At 39.5% G+C, this 22,921-nt stretch overlaps 1 protein-coding gene across 6 annotated transcripts in view; it reads right to left on the reverse strand.

Annotated features, from left to right (window-relative positions):
• Positions 1–22,921, reverse strand: part of Alms1 (ALMS1 centrosome and basal body associated protein) — a 218,155-nt gene that overhangs the window by 97,756 nt on the left and 97,478 nt on the right. For all 6 annotated transcript variants that reach the window (XR_009225689.1, XM_046432182.2, XM_046432183.2 and 3 more), the window contains exons 9-10: positions 10,368–21,446; positions 9,156–9,289 (exon numbers count right to left, since the gene is read on the reverse strand). Coding sequence is in view for 5 of the 6 variants with exons in the window: in XM_046432182.2 (XP_046288138.1) it covers positions 9,156–9,289; positions 10,368–21,446 (11,213 nt within the window). In the remaining variant the exon portion in view is untranslated. The remainder of the gene's footprint in view (positions 1–9,155; positions 9,290–10,367; positions 21,447–22,921) is intronic.

Raw genomic sequence — 22,921 nt, forward strand, 5'->3', positions numbered from 1 at the left:
ATGGACATGTATTCCACAGAAACAAAGATACGTTCACACAAAAACATGCACATGAATTTTATAGCAGTTTTATTTGTAAAACCAAAAAAATAAAAAATAAATGGGAAAACCACCAAGATGTTCTTCAGTAAGTGAAAATTTAAGCTCTGGTATATACTTATCACAAAATATTACACAACAATAAAAAGGAGAAACTTCTGATAAACAGAACAACCTAGATGAATGTCCAGAAAATTATTTTGGATTCTGAATAATTCAGAGAATTATTCGGTATGAAAGAAGCCAACATAAAAAAAAAAAAATTGTATGGTGTATGATTTCATTTATATGACACTATTGAAATTATAAAATTATAGAATGGGAAACAGATCAGAGGTTGCCAGTGGTTAAAGAAAGGGTGGATGGTGAGAGAAACAGATGCAGCTATTGTAAAGCAACTAGCGGCAACCTTGTGGCAAGGTAAATGTTCACTATCTTGATTATTTTAGCCTCGATATCATGACTGTGATATATGACTAGGTATGCAATATGTTATATCCCAGATCATTTCTTTAAAACTGCATGTGAATCTACAATTATTTAAAAACAAAACATTGAAGCTGTGTGGTGCACACGTATAAACCAAATAACTCAGAGGGTGAAGCAAGAATATTGCAAATTGAGGCCAGCCTCAGAAATTTAGTGATACTCTGTCTCAAGAAAAAGACTGGGAAAAGTTCAGCAGTAAAGCACTCCTTAGTACTGGGGGGGGGGGGGGAGCTGTTGACTTAAAACAAAAACAAATCTGTTAAATACTACTGGATCAAATACTTTTAAAAATACCATTTTTAATCTGCAGCTTATTATCTTGACATATCACTGGAAAACAAATACATCAACCTGAGAATAGATTTATACTCAATGGCCTATCTATCTCCCCCCAAGACATCTCTTAAGCTTTCATAATAAACACATTTCGTAATAAATTTACCATTTTAAAATTATATATAGAACTATATATAACATGTGCGTATGTATGTATGTTACTATATCCACATAATTGTTTCTGGATGGGAAAACCAGCAACTTATTACTAGATATTTAACAGACTCTTAAAAAGCCACTATTGATATCAAAGATATGAAACCAAACTCAGTGTCCATCAATAGATGAATGGATAAAGAAAATGTGGTAATATACAAAATAAAAAGAACAAAATCATGTCTTCTGAAACAACACAGATGAACCTGGAGAAAATTATAATAAGCCAGGCATAGAAAGATAAATACCATGTGATCTCACTGCTATGGTTTACATATGGTTGAAGTGGGTCCCTAGTTCGTGTGTTGAAAGGTTCATCCCCTGTGTGATAATGTGCAAAGTAGTGGGGCCTTTAAGAGATGGGACCTAGTGGGAGTTAGTTTGGTTAAAACATAAAAAATCCTAAACTTTCTCATGCTGAGAATAAAAAGCTTCTTCATGCTGAGGACAACAGGAAAATTAATACTGACAAATTCTCTGGCTAGCTAAATCTACATATGTAGATTATCTGCCTTTTGTCCCACTGTGCTTTCTTTTCTCTTATAAAAGCTTTCAGAACCCCTGAGTTCCCAAAGATGGAGATTTGAAACAGAAAATTCTCCTCTGACTTCCTTAAAGCCTATTTTCCTCGCCAACCTGTCTCCAGAATTTTTATGGAGCATGATGAGCAGTAAACATTTCCCTCCCGATTACAGGGTCACTGGGAGCACAGCTCTTAGAAGAGATTAAGGTAGTTCTTGTGGGATGCTGAGTTAGTTTTCTCAAGAGCAAGTTGTTATAAAAAAGTCCCTCCTTGTGCTCTGGCTTCCTGTCCCTCCATGTAATGGTTCTTGCACATGCTCCAACCATTGTGATGCCATCTACCAAGAGATGATGCAGCCAGGGAGACCTTTGCCAGGGCTGGCACCATGCTGTCTAGACTTTCAGCCTCCAAAACTGTGAGCTAAATAAACATTTTTAAAATGAAATACCTAACACTTCAGGTATTTTATTTATACTAACAGAAATTGGACTAAGTATTAATTATGCCTACTCATATATGGAATCTAAAAAAGCTGATCTCATAGGAGAGAGCAGAATGGTAGTTATCAGGGGCTTGGGTGAGTAGGGGAACAAGGGATAGGGAGATATTGGTCAAAAGAATATATAATTATAATTACAAAGGAGGAATAATAATTTTTTTAAAAGAAAGAAAGAAAAGACCAGGCAAATATATAAAGACTGAGACAGAAAGTAGTTAAGTCATTCTGGGCCAGGGAGTGGGAAGGAGAGAAATGGAGAATGACTACTAATGGTTATGAAGTTTCTTTTTTTTTTTGGATAACAAAAATGTTCTAAAATTGATTGTGGTAAAGCCTGAGCAAAAATTTGAACATGGTAAAAATCACTAGATATATTTTAAGTGGAAGAACTATGTGGTATGGGAATTATATCTCCATAAACTGGTTTTTATTTTTTTAATTTAAAGCTGCTGTTTAGCTTAACAATCCAATACTGATTTATGACAAAATTTATCCTCATAAATTTACCTTCCAAACTAGGAATGAAAGGTACTTCATAACCAGACAAAGGGCATCTATGAAAGACACAAAGCTAACATAATATTAAATGGTAAAGACTAGAAGCTACTCCCCTAGGATCAAGAATATAAGTATGTCCATTCTAACATCTCATACTCATTACCACAGTGTACATTCTAAGCAGAGTAATCGGGTTAAAAAAAAAATTAAAGAAATTAAGAATGTAATGGAAGAAGTAAAGCTCTATTTGCATATTATATTAACTTCTTGCTAAAAATTCCAAGGAAATCACACACACACACACACAAAAAAAAAAAAAAAAAAAAAACATCTAGGACTAATTAACAACTTTAGCAATCTATACAGAATACCAGCTCAATATACAAATATCAATTATATTTCAATAAGCTAGCAATTAACAATCCAAAAACAAAATTAAGAAAGTAATTCCTTTACAATAGCATAAAAAAGAATGAAATATTTGAGAATATACTTAACAAAATAAGCATGCCTTGTATACTATAAAACATTGATGAACGAAATGAATAAAAATCAAAATAAATGGAAAACTGCCCCATGTTTATGGATTGAAAGACTTACTGTAATATTTCCCATATTATAATACTATCCCACATTATACTGATCCAATGTAACTCCAGTATAAGAAGAAAAAAAAAAACACACAGGATTTTTTTGTTTGTTTTTTAACTGACAAGCAGATCCCAAAATTTATACAAAAACTGAAATTCAAGGAACCTAGAATAACCAAAATAATCTTGAAAATGATTAATAAAATTGAAATACTCATACTTGACAATTCTAAAATTTGTTACAAAACACAGTCATCAAGACAGAGTGGTATTGGTACAAAGACAGACATACAGATCAATGGAGCAAAACTGACAGTCCAGATATATACACTAACATTTATGGTGAACTGATCTTTGAGAAAGAGGTCAAGAAAATCAGGAAAGACTCACCTATTCAATAAACAGTAACTGAACACTCACATGGAAAGAATGAATGTGCATGCCATACATGAAAATTACCTCAAAGGGGGTAGGTAACAAAAGTGAAAATGGAAAAAATAGGATAAATAAAAATGTGAAACTTCTATGTATCAAATAACACAGAAAAAAGGCAACCTATGGAATGGGAGAAAATACTGTACTTGCAAATTATCTAATAAGAGTTTAATATTCAGAATATATAAAGATCCCTATAATTTAAGAACAAAAATCAAATAGTTCAATTAAAAAATGGACAAACAACAGACTTTCTCCAAAGAAGATTCAAGCTAACAAAAAGAGGCTCAGTATCACTAATTATAAGGGAAATGCAAATCAATACCACAATGCAGAACCACATCAGACTTGTTAGTATGGCCATTATAGAAACCAAATAAACAATAAGAAAATAACATCTGTTGACAAGGATGTGGAGAAGTTAGAACCTTCATACATTGTTAGTGGGAATGTAAAACGGTGTATATAGCCTCTGTGGGAAAAAAAACTTAAAAAATAGAAATAACCATATGATCCAGCAATTCTCCTTCTGATTCTATGCTCAAAAGAATCGTGAAAGCAGGATCTCAAAGAGATATTTACCCAACCATGCTCATAGCAGTAGTATTCACAACAGTGAAAAAGAAAGAACCAATTCAAATGTCCATCAACACAATGACGAAAGAAAATGTAAAATCTTTATAATGCAATATTATAAAGTCTTTTAAAGGAAGGAAACTGACACAGGCTACAACATGTATGAATTTTGAGAACATGATTCTGAAATAAGCTGGTCACACAAAGACAAATACAGTACGATCCTATCTATCTGAGGTAACTAGAGTAGTAAAATTCATAGAGATAAAAACTAGAATGATGGTTGCCAATGGTCAGAAAAAAGAAAAATAGCAAGTTGTCTAATGGGTATGTACTTTCAGTTCTGCAAGATAAAAACAGCTTAGCAAAGCTCTCACTGATAAGTGTAAAATAATTTGAATATCAAAATACATAATAATGGGGGGGCTTAGGTTGTAGCTCAGCAGTAGAGCACTCGCCTAGCATGTGCGAGGCCCTGGGTTCGATTTTCAGCACCACATATAAATAAGTAAAATAAAGGTATTGTATCCAACTACAACTAAAAAATAAATATTTTTTTAAAATACATAATAATAGCCAGGCATGGTGACACATGCCTATAATCCCAAAGACTCAGAAGGCTGAGGCAGAAGAATAACAACTTCAAGGCTGGCAAACCCCTAAGCAAATTAGCAAGACTCTTTCTCAAAATAAAGAATAAAAAGGATTGGGGATGAGGTTCTATGGTTAAGCACCCCTGCATTTAATCCCCAGTACAGAAAAAAAAAAGTAACAGATTATGATGCTCTGAGTAAAAGAAAAATCCAACAGTTCACACTGATATAAGTAAGACATAAATGGGGTAGAAGGGAAACCCCTAACTTACCACAGAATCCCAATTAATGAATGTTCAAGGAAAGAAGGAAATTTTTTTAATTACAAAATTATAGCTAATAATAAATAAATAGCTAATACTGAAATAAGTATCATCAAATAGGTGCTAAAATAAAAGTGTAAGAAGAATAAGATATTTGCATCACCTTGAAATATCTCTCCCTGATCCTTGTTAATTACTATTAATATGTAAATCACACTTATTATTAACTTTAAAAAGAATTAAAAAGTTGTAGATACCATCCTAAGTAGTATAAGCTAACATTATCAGTACTGGGACAAATTCACATAATGTGCCTCCTAGTATGATACATCATGAAAAGCATGTCACTTCTGTAGCTTTCCTACACAAAAACCAAATCTACTCATAATATAATAACAGACAAGCTCTATTTGAGAAACACACACAAAGTAACTAGGCTGCATTCTTCAAAAATGTCATGAATGGGCTGGGGTTATAGCTCAGTGGTACAGCACTTGCCTCAGATGTGTGAGGCACTGGGTTCAATTCTCAGCACCACATATACATAAATAAATAAAATAAAGCATAGGTCCATCAACAAAAAAAAAAAAAAAAAAAAAAAAAAACATGTCATGAGGGCTAGAGTCGTGTCTCAGTGGTAGAAAGCTTGCCTAGCTATGTGAGGCACTGGGTTTGATCCTCAGAACCACATAAAAATATTGTGTCTACCTATAACTAAAAAATATATTTTTAAAAAAAAAATGTCATGAGGGCTGGGGCTGTGGCTCAGTGGTAGAGCACTTGCCTAGCATGTGTGAGGCACTGGGTTCGATTCTCAGCTCTGCATATAAATAAAAAATAAAGTTTCATTAACATCTAAAAGCTATATTTTAAAAAATGTCATGAAAGAAGGAAAAACAGAAACTGTTCTAAATAAGGAACCTAAAGAAACATGAAAATTAAATGAAACACTAAAATAATTTATAACAGGTGTTTTATCAACACTAATATCTAGAGGGGCATTCCAAAATTGTATGGGAAGCCAGGTGATGTGTACCAGTATTCCCATCTACTCAGGAAGCTTAGGCAGGAGGATCACTTGAGCTCAGGAATTCAATGACAGACAGGCAACAGAGCAAGACCCCATCTCAATAACAAAAAATAAAAACAAAAACCGATAACCTCATCTGCACAATTTCCTCTGACGAACACAAGAATCACTGCTCTTCACAATCTGTTTTCACATTCTCTTTACAACTACATTGGCCTCCTTGGTATTCTTTTACATATCAAACTCACTTTAGACTCAAGTGACTCTGTATATGCTATTTTATCTGGAATGCTCTCCCCACTCATATCCAAATGGCTTTCTTACTTTCTTCAGATATTTGATTCAATACCTCCTTCTGAGGTCCCTTCCTTGACTGTTCTGTTTTATTTGTCTTTCTAACACCACCAACTGGAAGTATTATGTATTTTATTTATTTGTTTGCTTTCCATACCTGTCACCGGAATATAAGTCCCATGACAAAGAAATTTTTTATTCTTTGTTCATTTTTTTATTCATTTGTTCACTGATAGGGTCCTGAACATAAAGACAAGTGATGGCACACAGCAGATATTTAGTAGGTATTTGTGTAATCAATGAATGTGCAATAGCGAGTAATGATTAAATTGTTAAACTCACACAATAGATATTATATACAATTAAACTTTTAGATAAAATTTAAAGGAAAATGATAATATATTGTTTAAGAAAAAAGTCTCCAAAAATATATGCAGTCTGGTCACTAAGGGTTCTCTAAGGACAAGACATACTAGAGAAACTATATTTCAAAATCATTATGTTAACAGATAAAGTCAAATATAAGGTGAATTGCCGGTTGACTGATAATATGGTGAAATACTCATCATAAGTATTAGAATAAACTTACTGAAAAAATTTTAGACTTTTTCTCCAAAACCTGTCTTAGAAAACATTTTTATCAATAACTTGGACAATAATAGATAGCAAATAAACAAATGCCACAAAGATAAATGATATATTTATAATAGAACAAATGACCAAATTTATATACAAAATCATTCTAATGTGCTTAAACATTGTTATGAAATCAGTAAGAAGAAATACAACAGAGTTTAAAAAAAGCAGTATATAGACAAAAGAAATGGGATAGAAATTTTGGTGGTACTTCATGTTTTTGAAAAAATGCCAAACCAGGCATGGTGGCACATGACTATAATCCCAGTCTCTTAGGAGGCTGGGGCAGGAGGATTGCATGTTCAAGGGCAGCCTCAGCAATTTAGTGAGGCCTGAGCAACTTAACAAGACCCTATCTCAAAAAATAAAAAAGGGCTGGGGATATAGAACAACAATAACAACAAAAGTGCCTGTGTATGATGTGACCATTAAAATTCTGAGAATCATCAGTAGAAAGAAAATAATAAAATGTATTTCATGTTGGTTAGATCACATGTAAAATTCCGTATATAATCTAACTCAGGACACTTTAATAAAACCACAAACTAGTCTACCCAAAGGAAGTCTTTTTGATTGTTGAGAGGTCTGAAAATAACAATATGTGAACATTTTATAAATAGGGAAATGAAGGTTACTGGAGAAAATATGAACTTTTAAATAAGCAGTGCTAGGAAAAACAATTAACTATCCATTTATTATTTGTTTTATTTTTCACAGGCACATATGCAAAACCTAAAATCCAATCTAATTTATACTTTTAAAAAACTTTTCCAAAAATAAGACAAAACAAATAATTAAGCTATATTACTGAAGAGTATTTTCTAAGAAACTCTGTATGATTCAGCTGATGAAGTCCATGGATACAATGTACTATCAATTCTTATTGGACTAATAGTTGACATTTATTAATCACTCACTAGATATCACATATTCTACTAAATATTTTATGAGCATTGTCTTATATAAATCATACCAACACCCTATAAGATAAGATAGGTGCTAATATACCCATTATTATCAATAATAGCAGACAAAATACCTTATTCACAGAAGAATGGGTAAACTGGAATACATTCATATACTGGAATACTGTATAGTAATAAGGAATGAATTAAAACTATGTACATTGCCTAGAAGAATCTGAAAAAACCACTTGAGATAATACAATCCAAAACAATTCAGTTTTCAAAGATCTATCATGCAAATTCCATCTATATAAAATTCAAAACCATACTGAAGAGCAGGGAGGTCAATACATGTCAAGATAAGAAGTAAAAAAGATATGATTGTTGGCCTGGGGTTGTGGCTTGGTGGCAGAGCACTTACCTAGCATACATGAGGCACTGGTTCAATCCCCAGCACCACATTTAAAAATAAATAAATATATAAATAAATAAACAGGTGTTGTATCCATCTTTTAAAAAAAAAAAAAGATATAATGGTATATGATATGTCAAGAGCTTTGTAATGTTTTGAAAAAACAATAAAAAAAAGATATAATGGTGATAGGGACACAAAAAACTTCAAAGATATTTGGTAATGTTCTATTTCTCAAGGTGAATCTAGTAGATATACAGAAATTATTTATACTTCTCTCCACACTTTACGTAAGTGTTCCTATGCATGAAAAGGTTCATACTACAAGGAAAATATTTTTTCTATTAAAAAGAAAGTCATTTTTATGTAAGCTATCATAACTCTGTGTTCTTTCTTTCTTTCTTTCTTTAGGTGGTGCTGGGGATTGAACCTAGGGCCTTATGCACACGAGGCAAGCACTCTACCAACTGAGCTATATTCCTGATAGTGTCATAACTCTGTGTTCTTAATCAGAGAATATACATCTGAAACTAGCCAGATTTCCTCTATATTTCAAGACATCTACCTTAAGAAAAAATAAGGTTGATATTTAGTCTTTTGTTCTAAAAATATACTGATACAAGCAAATCAATTCTTATTCTTTCTAAGAAGATAACTTTTTCTGAATAGATGAATTTGGAATTAATCAAAACTTATTTGGAATTCTAAAAATCAAATTAATCAAATCTTTAAATCTTAACTTTTGAAAAATTAAGACTCCTAACACTTCAGCTCAAGATTAGCAGTGACTCAGCTGGAGTCATCAATGCCCAAGTAAGAGATCAATTTCTATCATCATTTTTTTTTAATTTTCTGTTTTCATTACTAGATTTCTCTTATACCTCAGATACATGAGTTGTTCTTCCATGACCAAACAATTCTGCCTTGATTTCTTCTACTTTCCTCCTGTCATCTTCATTTAATTCTGAAATTGAATATCCACACTCACGTGCTAAGTTAAACTTCAGATTCCAGGCTGGGAAGAAAGCATAAAAACCACTTGAGATAATACAATCCAAAAGTGATAATTTTCAGTGATTATAATAGCCCAGAAAATTAGCAAGCTATGCTGTATACACAACTTAATTAATGCCTACCACAATGCTCAGCATATGCTCTCAAATTATATACCCTAATGTTCTTGAAAGAAATAATTTCCTTGAAAAGCTTCATTTCTAAAAAACCATACTCTACAAATATTTCTATAAAGAGTCCACTTCAAATACGGTATTCAATCATTTTTATCCTAATCTTCCTTCCAACCAAAGAAGTCCCCTTTTCCTCCCCTTTCTGCACCTACTACAGTTACAGACACTCATATGAGAACTAGTATTTTAAAATGGTAAATAAAACTAGAAAGATTTTTTGAGAATCAAAATGTATAAGAACAGTATAGAAAATTAACCTCAAAGGAAGATTCATAGGTAGGTCTGAACTGCATATAACGAACCCCCCCAAAATATTATTCCCATATGTCTTAAAGATTTTTATTTCCTCTTTTAATAGAATTCTACTATTAGATATTAATGGGATTAGTAAATAATTCTCTTTCAAACCTCTAACCCAAGTTTTAGTATGAAATACCTTGATACTTTTTCTTCTAATGTCTGAGATCAGTTCCAAGAATTTTATTAGAAATAGGAAGAAAAAATGTATGTAGTTTTGGAACACAAAACAATTTAGAGCACAGAAATCTGGAGATTTTTTTTCTTTTTGCCTGCCCCCAAGATAAGTTTATTATAATGGGAGAATCAGGGAAAAATAAAAGCTTTAGGAGCTTTGAAACCCTAACTTCCTTCTTAACTCTCTGATATCAAAATCTACTTCTCCTAAAACCGTAACCTAGACTAGCACTGTTAATGCTATAACTTAGCTACATAATTGGTTAGATGAATCTTTCTAGGTTGCTTGTAGAAAATATAAACATTCTAACAGTTCTGTAGGAAAAAGAAATTAAGAGCTCCAAATATGTAAGGTTAATCAATTTTTATATTTCTCAACTTATCAATGTTTATAAGCCTAAACATGCCTATATGACAAATGACAGTTCTTACCTCGTGCTCGTACCCGACACTCCTCTTCCTCTGCATTTCTAAGTATTTGTTTAGCATGATTTAATGAGGATTCACAATGCAGAAGATTTTTCACACGTGCAGCCAGTGAATCTACACTACCACCATCGTCACTCTCTGACATACCCTGTTCCTCTCTGCTATCTGTTATACTTGGATTCGGTGAAGTGTATGGAAAAAAGTTGAGAAGAACATCAGAAACTGATTCCAAAGACTCTGGTAAATTACTCTCCCATGAGCAGGAACCATGTCCATCACTTACATCACTACTTGAATCACTTTTTATGATAGTCATCATAGGGATAATAATTTTGTTCCCAATGGTTCTACTATAGCGTTCAGGTTCAGACCTCATTGCAGATTTGGCTGCTTCATATTGCCTAAGAGTTTCACCTAATGCCATTCTAGCTTTGCTTTCTGCTTCCTGTAGAGGACTTCTAATTGTAGTTGATCTAATAAACTCCCAATTTTCAATGCCTCTCTGGCATTTCAAACTCGTTTGTGTGCCAATATCTTTCTGTATGCTTCTATTGCTTGGGCTTTCCTCCTCTATATATGGCTGTCTATGAAGGAAATCACCATCAGATACATCAGTTGTGGGGGGTTCTTTGAAGCAAACCACCTTCTTAGATCGTATAAATGAAATATCACTAACATCTCTGAAAGGGACAAGGGGAGCAGGAAAATTGCATCGTTTCAGTGCTATATTTTCTGCCTCCATTAAAAGTGTCCGAATTTCTTTAAGAGTTTTGGAACTATTATATGTATCCTGGATTTCCTCTGAACCATTATCTTCAAAACCTATAGATTCAGGCTTAATTATTACAAGTCCATCATCAGCTTGAGAATTTAATGGCATATGTTTTGAGAAAGCACTTGAATCAGAAGAATCCAAATTATCTATTAGTCTTTGGACATGTTCTGAAACAAGTTTGTCCTTTTCATCAGGTGAATAAGTACCAGGGGAAATTATTGATAACCCAGTAATTTGATCAGACTGCCCAAGACCACTCGAGACCTTCAGATCATCTTCAGTTAGATGTCTACACGGCAAATCCTTTTGATAGAAAATATTCAATTTTCCTCTGTATGAAAAGGAACTAGGAGGAGCTGTTGGTAACTCTGTTTTCTGGTCAGCTGGTTCAGGAACAGTCGAAACCTTTAGTGCATCTTCAGTTTGATATCTGTCTGGCAATTCCCATAGATACAAATTATTAGATTTTTCTTTCTGTAAATAAGAACCACAGAGAGTTATTGGTGCCCCAGTATTTACATCAGTTGGCTCAGGGACAGTTGAAATCTTTAGAATATCTTCACTTTGATCTCTATCTGGCAACTGCTGTTGGAAAAAAACATGAGGTTTTACTCTTTCAGAATAGGAACTATGAAAAACTGTCAGTAATGGAGTCTCCTGGTCATCTGGTCCAATCACAGTTGAAATCCTGGGCTTCTCTCTCTTTAAATGGAAACTATGGGTAACTGTTGGTAACTCTGTCTTCTGGTTGTCCGGTAGATTCACAGTTGAAACCTTGAGTTTCTCTTGATGTGAGTAGGAACTCGATGGTACTGCAGGTATCCTATTCTTCTGGTCACCTAGTCCAGAAACAGTTGAAGCCTTCAGAGATTCTTCAGTTAGATCACTATCAGGAAAGGACTGTTGAGAAAAATCACTAGGCTTCTCTCTATGGATGTAGGAACTAGAGGGTGTTCCAGCCCTCTGCTCTACTGGAACAGAAACAGATGAAACTTTCGAAGCCTCTTCAGTGAGATGGCTCTCTGGCAACTCCTGTGGAGAGAAGACACTGGGCTTCTCTCTATGTGAGTAGTAACTCAAAGGCATTGTTGATATTCCAGTCTTCGGGTCATCTGGTTCAGGAAGAACAAGAACGTCTAAAGCTTCTTTGGAAATATTTGGCAACTCCTGCTTATGAAAACTACTGGAGTAAGAACTAGAGGATACTGTTTGTATTCCAGTCTTCTGGTCAGCAAGTCCAGGAACCTTTACTGTTTTCAAAGTGACCTGAGTAAGATCTGGCAATTCCTGCTGTAAAGAAATGATAGACCGTTCTCCCTGTGAATAGGGAGTAGAGGTTATTGTGTGTATTCCAGTCTTATAGTCAGCTGGTTCAGGATCCCCTAAAACATCCAAAGTATCTTCAGGAATATCTGTCAACTCCTGCTGGTAAGAAATAATGGGCTTTTCTCCATGTAAATAGCGGGTAAAGGGCACGATGTGTATCCTAGTATTCTGATCAGAAAGTCCAGGAACACCTAAAATGTTCAAATCATCTTCAGCACCACGTGCTAACTCTTGTTGGTAGGAAATAACAGTCTGATCTATAGGTGAGGAGGAAGGAGAGATTTCAATAGGTATTATGGTATCTACTGGTTCAGAAATAACTGAAAGTTTCAGACTTTCTTCACTTCGCTGACTATCCGGCAGGACTTGGTGGTAGAGAACAATGGGCTCCTCTCCAAATGAGTAGGGGGAAGTGGAGGATACAGTCAGATTCCCAGCCTGCAAGTCAGTTGGTTCAGGAGAGGATAAAACTTTCAAAGCCTCTTTAGGTAGATAACTATCTGTCAAGGCCCTTTGATAGAAAATAACAGGCTTCTCTTCAAGTGAATAGGAACTTGAAGATAATGTTGGTGTCACCATATTCTGGTCAGCTGGTCCAGGAGCAGTCAGAGATTCTTCAGGTATATGACTACTTGGCAAGGACTGTTGGTAGAAAATGCCAAGCTTATCTCTTTGTGAGTAGGAAGGAGGGATTACGGTTGGTATGCCAGTCTTCTGGTCTGTTCCAGGAGTAGCTGAAACTTTGAGAGCCTCTTCAGGTAGATGACTATCTGGCAGGGTCTGTTGGTAGAAAATAATAGGTTTTTCTCTATGCAAGTAGAAAGCAGATGATCCTATTGGTATCCCAGTCTTATGATCATCTAGTCCAGGAACAAATGAAACTTTCTGAGCCTCTTCATTTAGATGATTATTTGATAACATCTGCCGATAGAAAATATTGGATGTCTCTCTCTGTGAGTAGGATGTAGAGGTTAGTATTGGTATCCCAGTCATCTGGTCAGCTGATCCAGGAATAGCTGAAATTTTCAGAGGCTCTTTAGTTGGATAACTATCTGACAAGGCCTGCTGGTAAATAACACCAGGCTTCTCTCTCTGAGAGTAAGAACTAGAGTATACTTTTGTTGTCAGAGTCTTCTGGTCAGCTAGTCCTGGAATAGCTGAAACTTTCACAGTCTCTTCAGTTACATGACCATCTGGTAACTCTTGCCGGTAAAAAGTACCAGGCTTCACTCTGTGTGAGTAGGAAGTAGAGCGGACTGCTGCAGTTTCAACCTTTTGGTCAGCAGACCTAGGAAAAGTTGACACTTTCAGAGCTTGATCAGTTACATGACTTTCTGGCAAGGCCTGACGATAGAAAGCATAAGATTTATCTCCATGTGGGTAGGAAGCAGAGGACACTGTGGTTATCCCAGTCTTCTTGTCAGCTGGTCCAAGAGCAGATGAAAGAAACTCTTCAGCTAAATGACTCTCTGGCAACTCTTGTTGGTAGAGAATAATAGCAGGATCCCCTCTATACGAGTACGAAGGAGAAGTTATAGTAGGTATACTAATCTTCCGGTCATCTGCTCCAGGAGCAAGAGAAACATTCAGAGTTTCTGCAGGTATATGACTACCTGGCAAAACCTGTTGGTAGAAAACACCAGGCTTATTTCTTGGTGAATAGGAAGTAGAGGTTAGAGTTGGTATCCTGGTCTTCTGGTTATCTGGTCCAGGAACAGATGAAACTCTCAGAGCCTCTTGACCACCTGGCAAGGATTGTTGGTAGACAACATTAGGCTTATCTTTTGGTGAGTAGGGAACAGAGGATACAGGTGGTATGCCAGTCTTCTGGCCAGCAGGTCCCAGAACAGCTGAAGCTTTAAGACTCTCTATAGGTATCTGACCTCTTGGCAAGGACTGTTGGTAGAAAACATCAGGCTGGTCCCTTGGTGAGTAGGAAGGAGAGGTTGCAGGTGTTATGCCAGTCTTCGGGCCAGCTGCTCCAGGAACAGCTGAAACTTTCTGAGTCTCTATAGGTATCTGACCACCTGGCAAACCTTGTTGGTGGAAAACACCAGGCAGGTCACTTTGTGAATAAGGAACAGAGGTTGCAGGTGGTATGCCAGTCTTCTGGCCTGCTGGTCCAGGAGCAGATGAAACTTTCAAAGCCTCTGCAAGTATCTGACTACCTAGCAAGGCCTTTTGGTGAAAAACATCAGGCTTATCTCTTGGTGAATAGGAAGGAGAGGTTGCAGGTGGTATGCCAGTCTTCTGGCCAGTTGGTCCAGAAGCAGCTGAAACTTTCAGAGCCTCTGCAGCTATATGACCACCTGGCAAGGCCTGCTGGGAGAAAACACCAAGCTGGTCTCTTTCTGAGTAGGTAGCAGAGGTTGCAGGTGATATTCCAGTCTTCTGGTCAGCTGGTCCAGGAGCAGCTGAAACTTTCAGAGCCTCTATAGGTATATGACCACCCGGCAAGGCCTTTTGGTAGAAAACATCAGGCTCATCTCTTGGTGAGTAGGAAGGAGAGGTAACAGGTGGTATGCCAGTCTTCTGGCCAGCTGGTCCAGGAGCAGCTGAAACTTTAAGAGCCTCAGCACCTATCTGACCACCTGGCAAGGCCTGCTTGGAGAAAACACCAGGCTGGTCTTTTTGTGAGTAGGGAACAGAGATTGCAGGTATTATGCCAATCTTCTGCTCAGTTGGTCCAGGAGCAGCTGAAAGTTTCAGGGCCTCTGCAGGTATCTGAACACCTGGCAAGGCCTTTTGGTAGGAAACATCAGGCTCATCTCCTGGTGAGTAGGAAGGAGAGGCTGCAGGTGGTATGCCAGTCTTCTGGCCAGCTTGTCTAGGAGTAGCTGAAACTTTCAAAGCCTCTGCAGGTATCTGACCACCTGGCAAGGCCTGCTGGTAGAAAATATCAGGCTTCTCTCTTTGTAAATCAGAGGGTAACGTTACAGCTGGTAACCCAGTCTTCTGCTCATCTTTTCCAGGAATAGCTGAAAATTTCTGAATCTCTGCAGATATCTGCCCACCTGGCAAGGCATGTTGGTAGAAAACACCAGGCTGGTCTCTTTGTGAGTAGGGAACAGAGGTAACAGGTGGTATGCCAGTCTTCTGGCCAGCTGGTCCAGGAGCAGCTGAAAGTTTTGGAGTCTCTGCAGCTATCTGACCACCGGGTAAGGCCTTTTGGTAGAAAACATCAGGCTCATCTCTTGGTGAGTAGGAAGGAGAGGTTACAGGTGGTTTGCCAGTCTTCTGGCCAGCTGGTCCAGAAGTAGCTGAAACTTTCAAATCCTCTGCAGGTATCTGACCACCTGGCAAGGCCTGCTGGTAGAAAATACCAGGCTTGTCTCTTTGTAAGTCAGACGGTAACGTTATAGCTGGTAACCCAGTCTTCTGCTCATCTGTTCCAGGAATAGCTGAAAATTTCTGAATCTTTGCAGGTATCTGCCCACCTGGCAAGGCATGTTGGTAGAAAACACAAGGCTGGTCTCTTTGTGAGTAGGGATCAGAGGTAACAGGTGGTATTCCAGTCTTCTGGCCAGCTGGTCCAGGAGCAGCTGAAACTTTCGGAGCCTCTGCAGGTATCTGACCACCCGGCAAGGCCTGGTGGTAGAAAATACTAGGCTTGTCTCTTTGTGAGTAGGGAACAGAGGTTACAGGTGTTATGCCAGTCTTCTGGTCAGCTGATACAGAAGTACCTGAAACTTTCAAGACCTCTGCAGGTATGTGACCACCTGGCACAGACTGTTGGCAGAAAACATCAGGCTTGTCTCTTGGTGAATAGGAAAGAGAGGCTGCAGGTGGTATGCCAGTCTTGTGGCCAGCTGGTCCAGGGACAGATGAAATTTTCAGGGCCTCTGCAGGTATCTGACCCCCTGGTAAGGCCTGTCGGTAGTAAACATCAGGCTCATCTCTTTGTGAGTAGGGAACAGAGGTAACAGGTGGTATGCCAGTCTTCTGGCCAGCTGGTCCAGGAGCAGTTGAAACTTTCAGGGCCTCTGTAGGTATCTGACCTCCTGGCAAAGTCTGATGGTAGAAAACATCAGGTTTATCTCTTGGTGAATAGGAAGGAGAGGTTGCAGGTGATATGTCAGTCTTCTGGTCAGCTAGTCCAGGAGCAACTGAAACTTCCAGAGCCTCTGTAGGATTCTGACCACCTGGCAAGGCCTTTTGGTGGAAAACATCAGGCTTATCTCTTGGTGAATAGGAAGGAGAGGTTGCAGGTGGTATGCCAATCTTCTGGCCAGCTGGTCCAAGAGCAGCTGAAACTTTCAGAGCCTCTGCAACTATGTGACCACTTGGCAAGGCTTGCTGGGAGAAAACACCAGGCTGGTCTCTTTGTGAGTAGGTACCAGAGGGTGCAAGTGGTATGCTAGTCTTCTGATCACCTGGTCCAGGGGTAGCTGAGACTCTCAGGGCATCTGCAGTTATCTGATCACCTGGCAAGGCATGTTGGTAAAAAACACCAGGCTTCTCTCTTTGTAAGTCAGAGGGTGACAATACACTTGGTAACCCAGTCTTCAGGTCATCTGTTCCAGGAATAGCTGAAAATTTCTGAACCTCTGCCGGTATTTGACCACCTGGCAAGGCCTGCTGGTAGAAAATATTAGGCTTTTCTCTTGGTGAATAAGAAGGAGAGGTTGCAGGTGGTATGCCAGTCTTCTGGCCAGCTGGTCCCAGGGCAACTGAATCTTTCAAATCCTCTGCAGGTATCTGACTACCTGTCAAGGCCTGTTGGTAGAAAACACCAGGCTGGTCTCTTTGTGAGTAAGGAACAGAGGTAACAGGTGGTATGCCAGTCTTCTGGCCAGCTGGTCCAGGAGCAGCTGAAACTTTCAGTGCATCTGCAACTATCTGACCACCTGGCAAGGCCTGTCGGTAGAAAACACCAGGCTGGTCTCTTTGTGAGTAGGGAACAGAGGTTGCAGTTATGCCAGTCTTCTGGTCAGCTGGTCCAGAAGTAGCTGAAACTTTCAAGGCCTCTACAAGTATCTGACCTCCTGGCAAGACCTGTTTGTAGAAAACACCAGGCTGGTCTCTTTGAGAGTAGGGAACAGAGGTTGCAGGTGGTATGCCAGTCTTCTGGTCAGCTGGTCCAGAAGCAGCTGAAACTGTCAGGGCCTCTGCAGGTTTCTGACCACCTGACACAGTCTGTTGGTAGAAAACATCAGGCTTGTCTCTTGGTGAATAGGAAGGAGAGGTTGCAGGTAGTATGCCAGTCTTCTGTCCAGCTGGTCCAGGAGCAGATGAATGTTTCAGGGCCTCTGCAGGTATCTGATCACCCGGCAAGCCCTGTCGGTATAAAACACCAGGCTGGTCTCTTTGTGAGTAGGGAACAGAGGGTCCAGGTGTTATGCCAGTCATTTTATGGTCAGCTGAAACTTTCAGGTCCTCTGCAGGTATCTGATCACCCAGCAAGGCCTGTTGGTAGAAAACACCAGGCTGGTCTCTTTTTGAGTTGGGAACAGAGGGTGCAGATGTTATGCCAGTCTTTTTCTGGTCAGTTGGTCCAGAAGCAGTTGAAACTTTCAGGTCCTCTGCAGGTATCTGATCATCCAGCAAGGCTTGTTGGTAGAAAACACCAGGTTGGTCTATTTGTGAATAGGGAAGAGAGGTTGTAGGTGGTATGCCAGTTTTCTGTCCAGCTGGTGCAGGAGCAGCTGAAACTTTCAGGGCCTCTGCAGTTATCTGACCACTCGGCAAGGCCTGTCGGTATAAAACACCAGGCTGGTCTCTTTGTGAGTAGGGAACAGAGGGCACAGATGTTATGCCAGTCTTCTGGTCAGCTAGTCCAGAAGCAGCTGAAAGTTTCAGGGCCTCTGCAGGTATCTCATCACCCAGCAAGGCCTGTCGGTATAAAACACCAGGCTGGTCTCTTTGTGAGTAGGGAACAGAGGGTCCAGGTATTATGCCAGTCTTCTGGTCAGCTGGTCCAGGAGCAGCTGAAAGTTTCAGGGACTCTGCAGGTATCTGATCACCCGGCAAGGCCTGTCGGTATAAAACACCAGGCTGGTCTCTTTGAGAGTAGGGAAAAGAGGGCACAGATGTTATACAAGTCTTCTGGTCAGCTGGTCCAGAAGCAGATGAAAGTTTCAGGGCCTCTGCAGGAATCTGATCACCTGGCAAAGCATGTCGGTATAAAACACCAGGCTGGTCTCTTTGTGAGTAGGGCACAGAGGGTGCAGATGTTATACCAGTCTTCTGGTCAGCTGGTCCAGGAGCAGCTGAAAGTTTCAGGGCCTCTGCAGGTATCTGATCACCCAGCAAGGTCTGTTGGTATAAAACACCAGGCTGGTCTCTTTGTGAGTAGGGAACAGAGGTTGCAGGTGTTATGACAGTCTTCTGGTCAGCTGGTCCAGAAGCAGATGAAAGTTTCAGGGCCTCTGCAGGTATCTGATCACCTGGCAAGCCCTGTCGGTATAAAACACCAGGCTGGTCTATTTGTGAGTAGGGAACAGAGGGTGCAGGTGGTATGCCAGTCTTCTGGCCTGCTGGTCCAGAAGCAGCTGAAAGTTTCAGTGTCTCTGCAGGTATCTGACCACCCGGCAAGCCTTGTTGGTAGAAAACACTAGGCTGGTCTCTTTGTGAGTAGGGAAAAGAGCTTGCAGGTGGTATGTTAGTCTTCTGGCCAGCTGTTCCAGAAGCAGCTGAAAGTTTCAGGGCCTCTGAAGGTATCTGCTCACCTGGCAAGGCCTGTCTATATAAAACACCTGGCTGGTCTCTTTGTGAGTACGGAATAGAGGGTGCAGATGTTATGCCAGTCTTCTGGCCAGCTGGTCCAGAAGCAGCTGAAACTTTCAGGGCCTCTGCAGTTATCTGACCACCCGGCAAGGCTTGTTGATAGAAAACACCAGGCTGGTCTCTTTGTGAGTAGGGAAGAGAGGGTGCAGGTGGTATGCTAGTCTTCTGGCCAGCTAGTCCAGAAGCAGCTGAAAGTTTCAGGGCCTCTGAAGGTATCTGTTCACTCGGCAAGGTCTGTCGGTATAAAACATCAGGCTGGTCTCTTTGTGAATAGGGAAGAGAGGTTGCAGGTGCTATGCCAGTCTTCTGTCCAGCTGGTCCAGAAGCAGCTGATAGTTTCAGGGCCTCTGCAGTTATCTGATCACTCGGCAAGGCTTGTTTGTAGAAAACATCAGGCTGGTCTCCTTGTGAGTAGGAAAGAGAGGGTGCAGATGTTATGCCAGTCTTCTGGCCAGCTGGTCCAGGAGCAGCTGAAACTTTCAGGGCCTCTGCAGGTATTTGACCACCTGGCACAGCTGGTTGGTAGAAAACATCAGGCTTGTCTCTTGGTGAATAGGAAGGAGAGGTTGCAGGCGGTATGCCAGTCTTCTGGCCAGCTGGCCCAGGAGCAGATGAAATTTTCAGGGCCTCTGAAGCTATCTGACCACCTGGTAAGGCCTGTTGGTAGAAAAAACCAGGCTGGTCTCTTTTTGAGTAGGGAACAGAGGTTGCAGGTGGTATGCTAGTCTTCTGGCCAGCTGGTCCAGAAGCAGCTGAAAGTTTCAGGGCCTCTGAAGGTATCTGACCACCTGACACAGTCTGTTGGTAGAAAACATCAGTCCTATCTCTTGGTGAATAGGAAGGAGAAGTTTCAGGTGGTATGCTAGTCTTCCGTCCAGCTGGTCTAGGAGCAGATGAAAGTTTCAGAGCCTCTGCAGGTATCTGATCACCCGGCAAGGCCTGTCCGTTTAAAATACCAGGCTGGTCTCTTTGTGAGTAGGGAACAGAGGTTGCAGGTGGTATGCCAGTCTTCTGTCCAGCTGGTCCAGAAGCAGCTAAAAGTTTCAGGGTCTCTGCAGGTATCTGATCACCCAGCAAGGCCTGTAGGTAGAAAACACCAGGCTGGTCTCTTTGTGAATAGGGAAGAGAGGGTGCAGGTGTTATGGCAGTCTTCTGGCCAGCTGGTCCAGAAGCAGCTGAAACTTTCAAGGCCTCTGCAGGTATCTGACCACCTGACAGAGTCTGTTGGTAGAAAACATCAGGCTGATCTCTTGGTGAATAGGAAGGAGAGGTTACAGGTGATATGCCTGTCTTCTGGCCAGCTGGTCCAGGAGCAGAAGAAATTTTCAGGGCCTCTGCAGTTATCGGACCACCTGGTAGGGCCTGTCGGTAGTAAATACCAGGCTCATCTCTTTGTGAGTAGGGAATAGAGGTTGCAGGTGTTATGCCAGTCTTCTGGACAGCTGGTCCCAGAGCAACTGAATCTTTCAAACCCTCTGCAGGTATCTGACCTCCTGACAAGACCTGCTGGTAGAGAACACCAGGCTGTTCTCTTTGTGAGTAGGGAACAGAGGTAACAGGTGGTATACCAGTCATCTGGCCAGCTGGTCCAGGAGCAGCTAAAATTTTCAGAGCCTCTGAAGGTACCTGACCACCCGTCAAGGCCTGTTGGTAGAAAATACCAGCCTTATCTCTTGGTAAGTAGGAAGGAGAAGTTGCAGGTAGTAAGCCAGTTTTCTGGTCAGCTGGTCCAGGAGCAGCTGGAACTTTCAGGGCCTCTGCAGGTACCTGACCACCTGGCATCGCCTGATGATAGAAAATACCAGTCTTTTCTCTAGGTGAGTGAGAAATGGATGGTACAGTTGGTATGCCAGTGTTCTGGTCATCTGATCCAGGAATACCTGAAACGTTCAGTGCCTCCTCAGTTAGATAACTATCTGGCAAGCCCCATTGGTATAAAATACTGGGCTTCTCCCTGTAAGGGTAGGAAGAAGGAGGTTCTATTGGCATCCCATACTTCTGGTCAGCTGGTTCAGAATTATCAGAGACTTTTAGACTCTCTTCAGTTAGATGACTATGGGTCAATGCCATTTGGTTAGGAGCATCAGTGTGTAGACCAATAGTATTCCCTTGTAAAGAACTTATAGCCAATTGAGGTAAGTCCTCAGGGTATAAAGATAAATGAGATTCAATGTCTGAATCTTCAGTAGTGGTAGTGATACCCAATTTCAACTTGGATTGAGTTATTTCAGGTATGCTTCCTTCAGAAGAGTCTCCTAAAGGAAGAGATTTGTTAATATTATAAATTTTGTCAATAAAAAAAGAAATCAAACAAGCCTCACCTCCTTGGGCCTCTAAACTTTTAGAAATGAAATCTATTGCTGGGCGCTAAGCAACTCAGTGAGACCCTGTCCCTAAACAGAAATACAAAATAGGCTGGGGATGTGGATTTGTGGTCCAGTGCCCAAGTTCAATCCCTGGTACCAAAAAAAGAAATAAAAAGAATCCTGTGGAAATAATCATCAAAGGAAACAAATGTCCATGAAGACACTAATTACAAAGCAAACCAAAGTGAAAATGATCAACAATAGAGTAACAGTAATATCAACTTAATGAAATATTTTATAGATCTTAAAAAATTTATTTAAAGAATTTTCAATGGGATAGCAAAATACCATTGGGTCTGGGATTTGATTTCAATCTGCTTGCAATCTAGTAGTCTGTTGTTGTGTCATGAATGCTGACAGAAAACATAAGGTTCTTTGTCAGGGAAATTTCTTTTATTATTAGCTTATTTTCAAGGGCTCCTCTCAGCCTCAAGTGCTACAGGGGCAATGCAATACAGATGCTATGCATGCAGTGAGCTTGACCAACTCCTTATATATTACATATATTTTATATGGAAAGAGAGATCTATATAGACATTGTTTTCTTTTTTGTTTTTCTTTTCGTTTTGGGGATTGAATCCAGTGGCACTTAACCACTGAGCCACATCCCCAACCCTTTTTTATATTTTATTTAGAGATGGGGTCTGGCTCAGTTGCTTAGGCCCTCACTAAGTTTCTGAGGCTGGCTTTGAACTTCCAATCCTCCTGATTCAGCCTCTGGAGCTGCTGGGATTACAGGCATGTGCCATGGTGACTGGCATATTTTTTATTAAGTATACGAAACTGTATAAGACGAAAGGTACGCTAAGAAGTTTGAACTTAATTCTATAGGCATGGCGAACTGTTGACCACTTTGATAAGAACTATAATGCATCAATACAGATTCAAGGCAGATAAAAAGGGAATGAGAGTGTTTAAACAGAACAACCCATCAGAACTTTCTGCAATAATACAAATGTTCTGTATTTTCACTACTAGAGTAATTCTAAATCAAAGTAGATCTAAATAGCAGTGTAAATGAATGACTACAACACAATAAAAGGATTTAACAAGTTGTATATTAATTCATTTATTCATTCAAAAAATATGAATCCTTATGATGTGCCAGACATCATTCTAGATAAAGGTAAATACAATAATAAAAAAAACAGACAATTCCTACTTCACAGAGTTTCCATCCTAAGAGGAGGAGGCACACAATTAAACATAATTGGTAAAATAGGGTATGTTAGATATAATATGGTTGCTATACACAGCACACATTACCTATCTTTTACAAACAGCAAAACTGAGTTTCCAAGATAATTATACCACAGTGCTTCTCAGTGTGAGTTATCTTGTTAACTTGCAGGCTCTGATTCGGC

The sequence above is a fragment of the Marmota monax genome, unplaced genomic scaffold (genome assembly GCF_021218885.2).
Source record: "Marmota monax isolate L192 unplaced genomic scaffold, Marmota_monax_Labrador192_F-V1.1 WCK01_AAM20220418_F8-fsc00106, whole genome shotgun sequence".
Lineage (NCBI taxonomy): Eukaryota > Metazoa > Chordata > Mammalia > Rodentia > Sciuridae > Marmota > Marmota monax.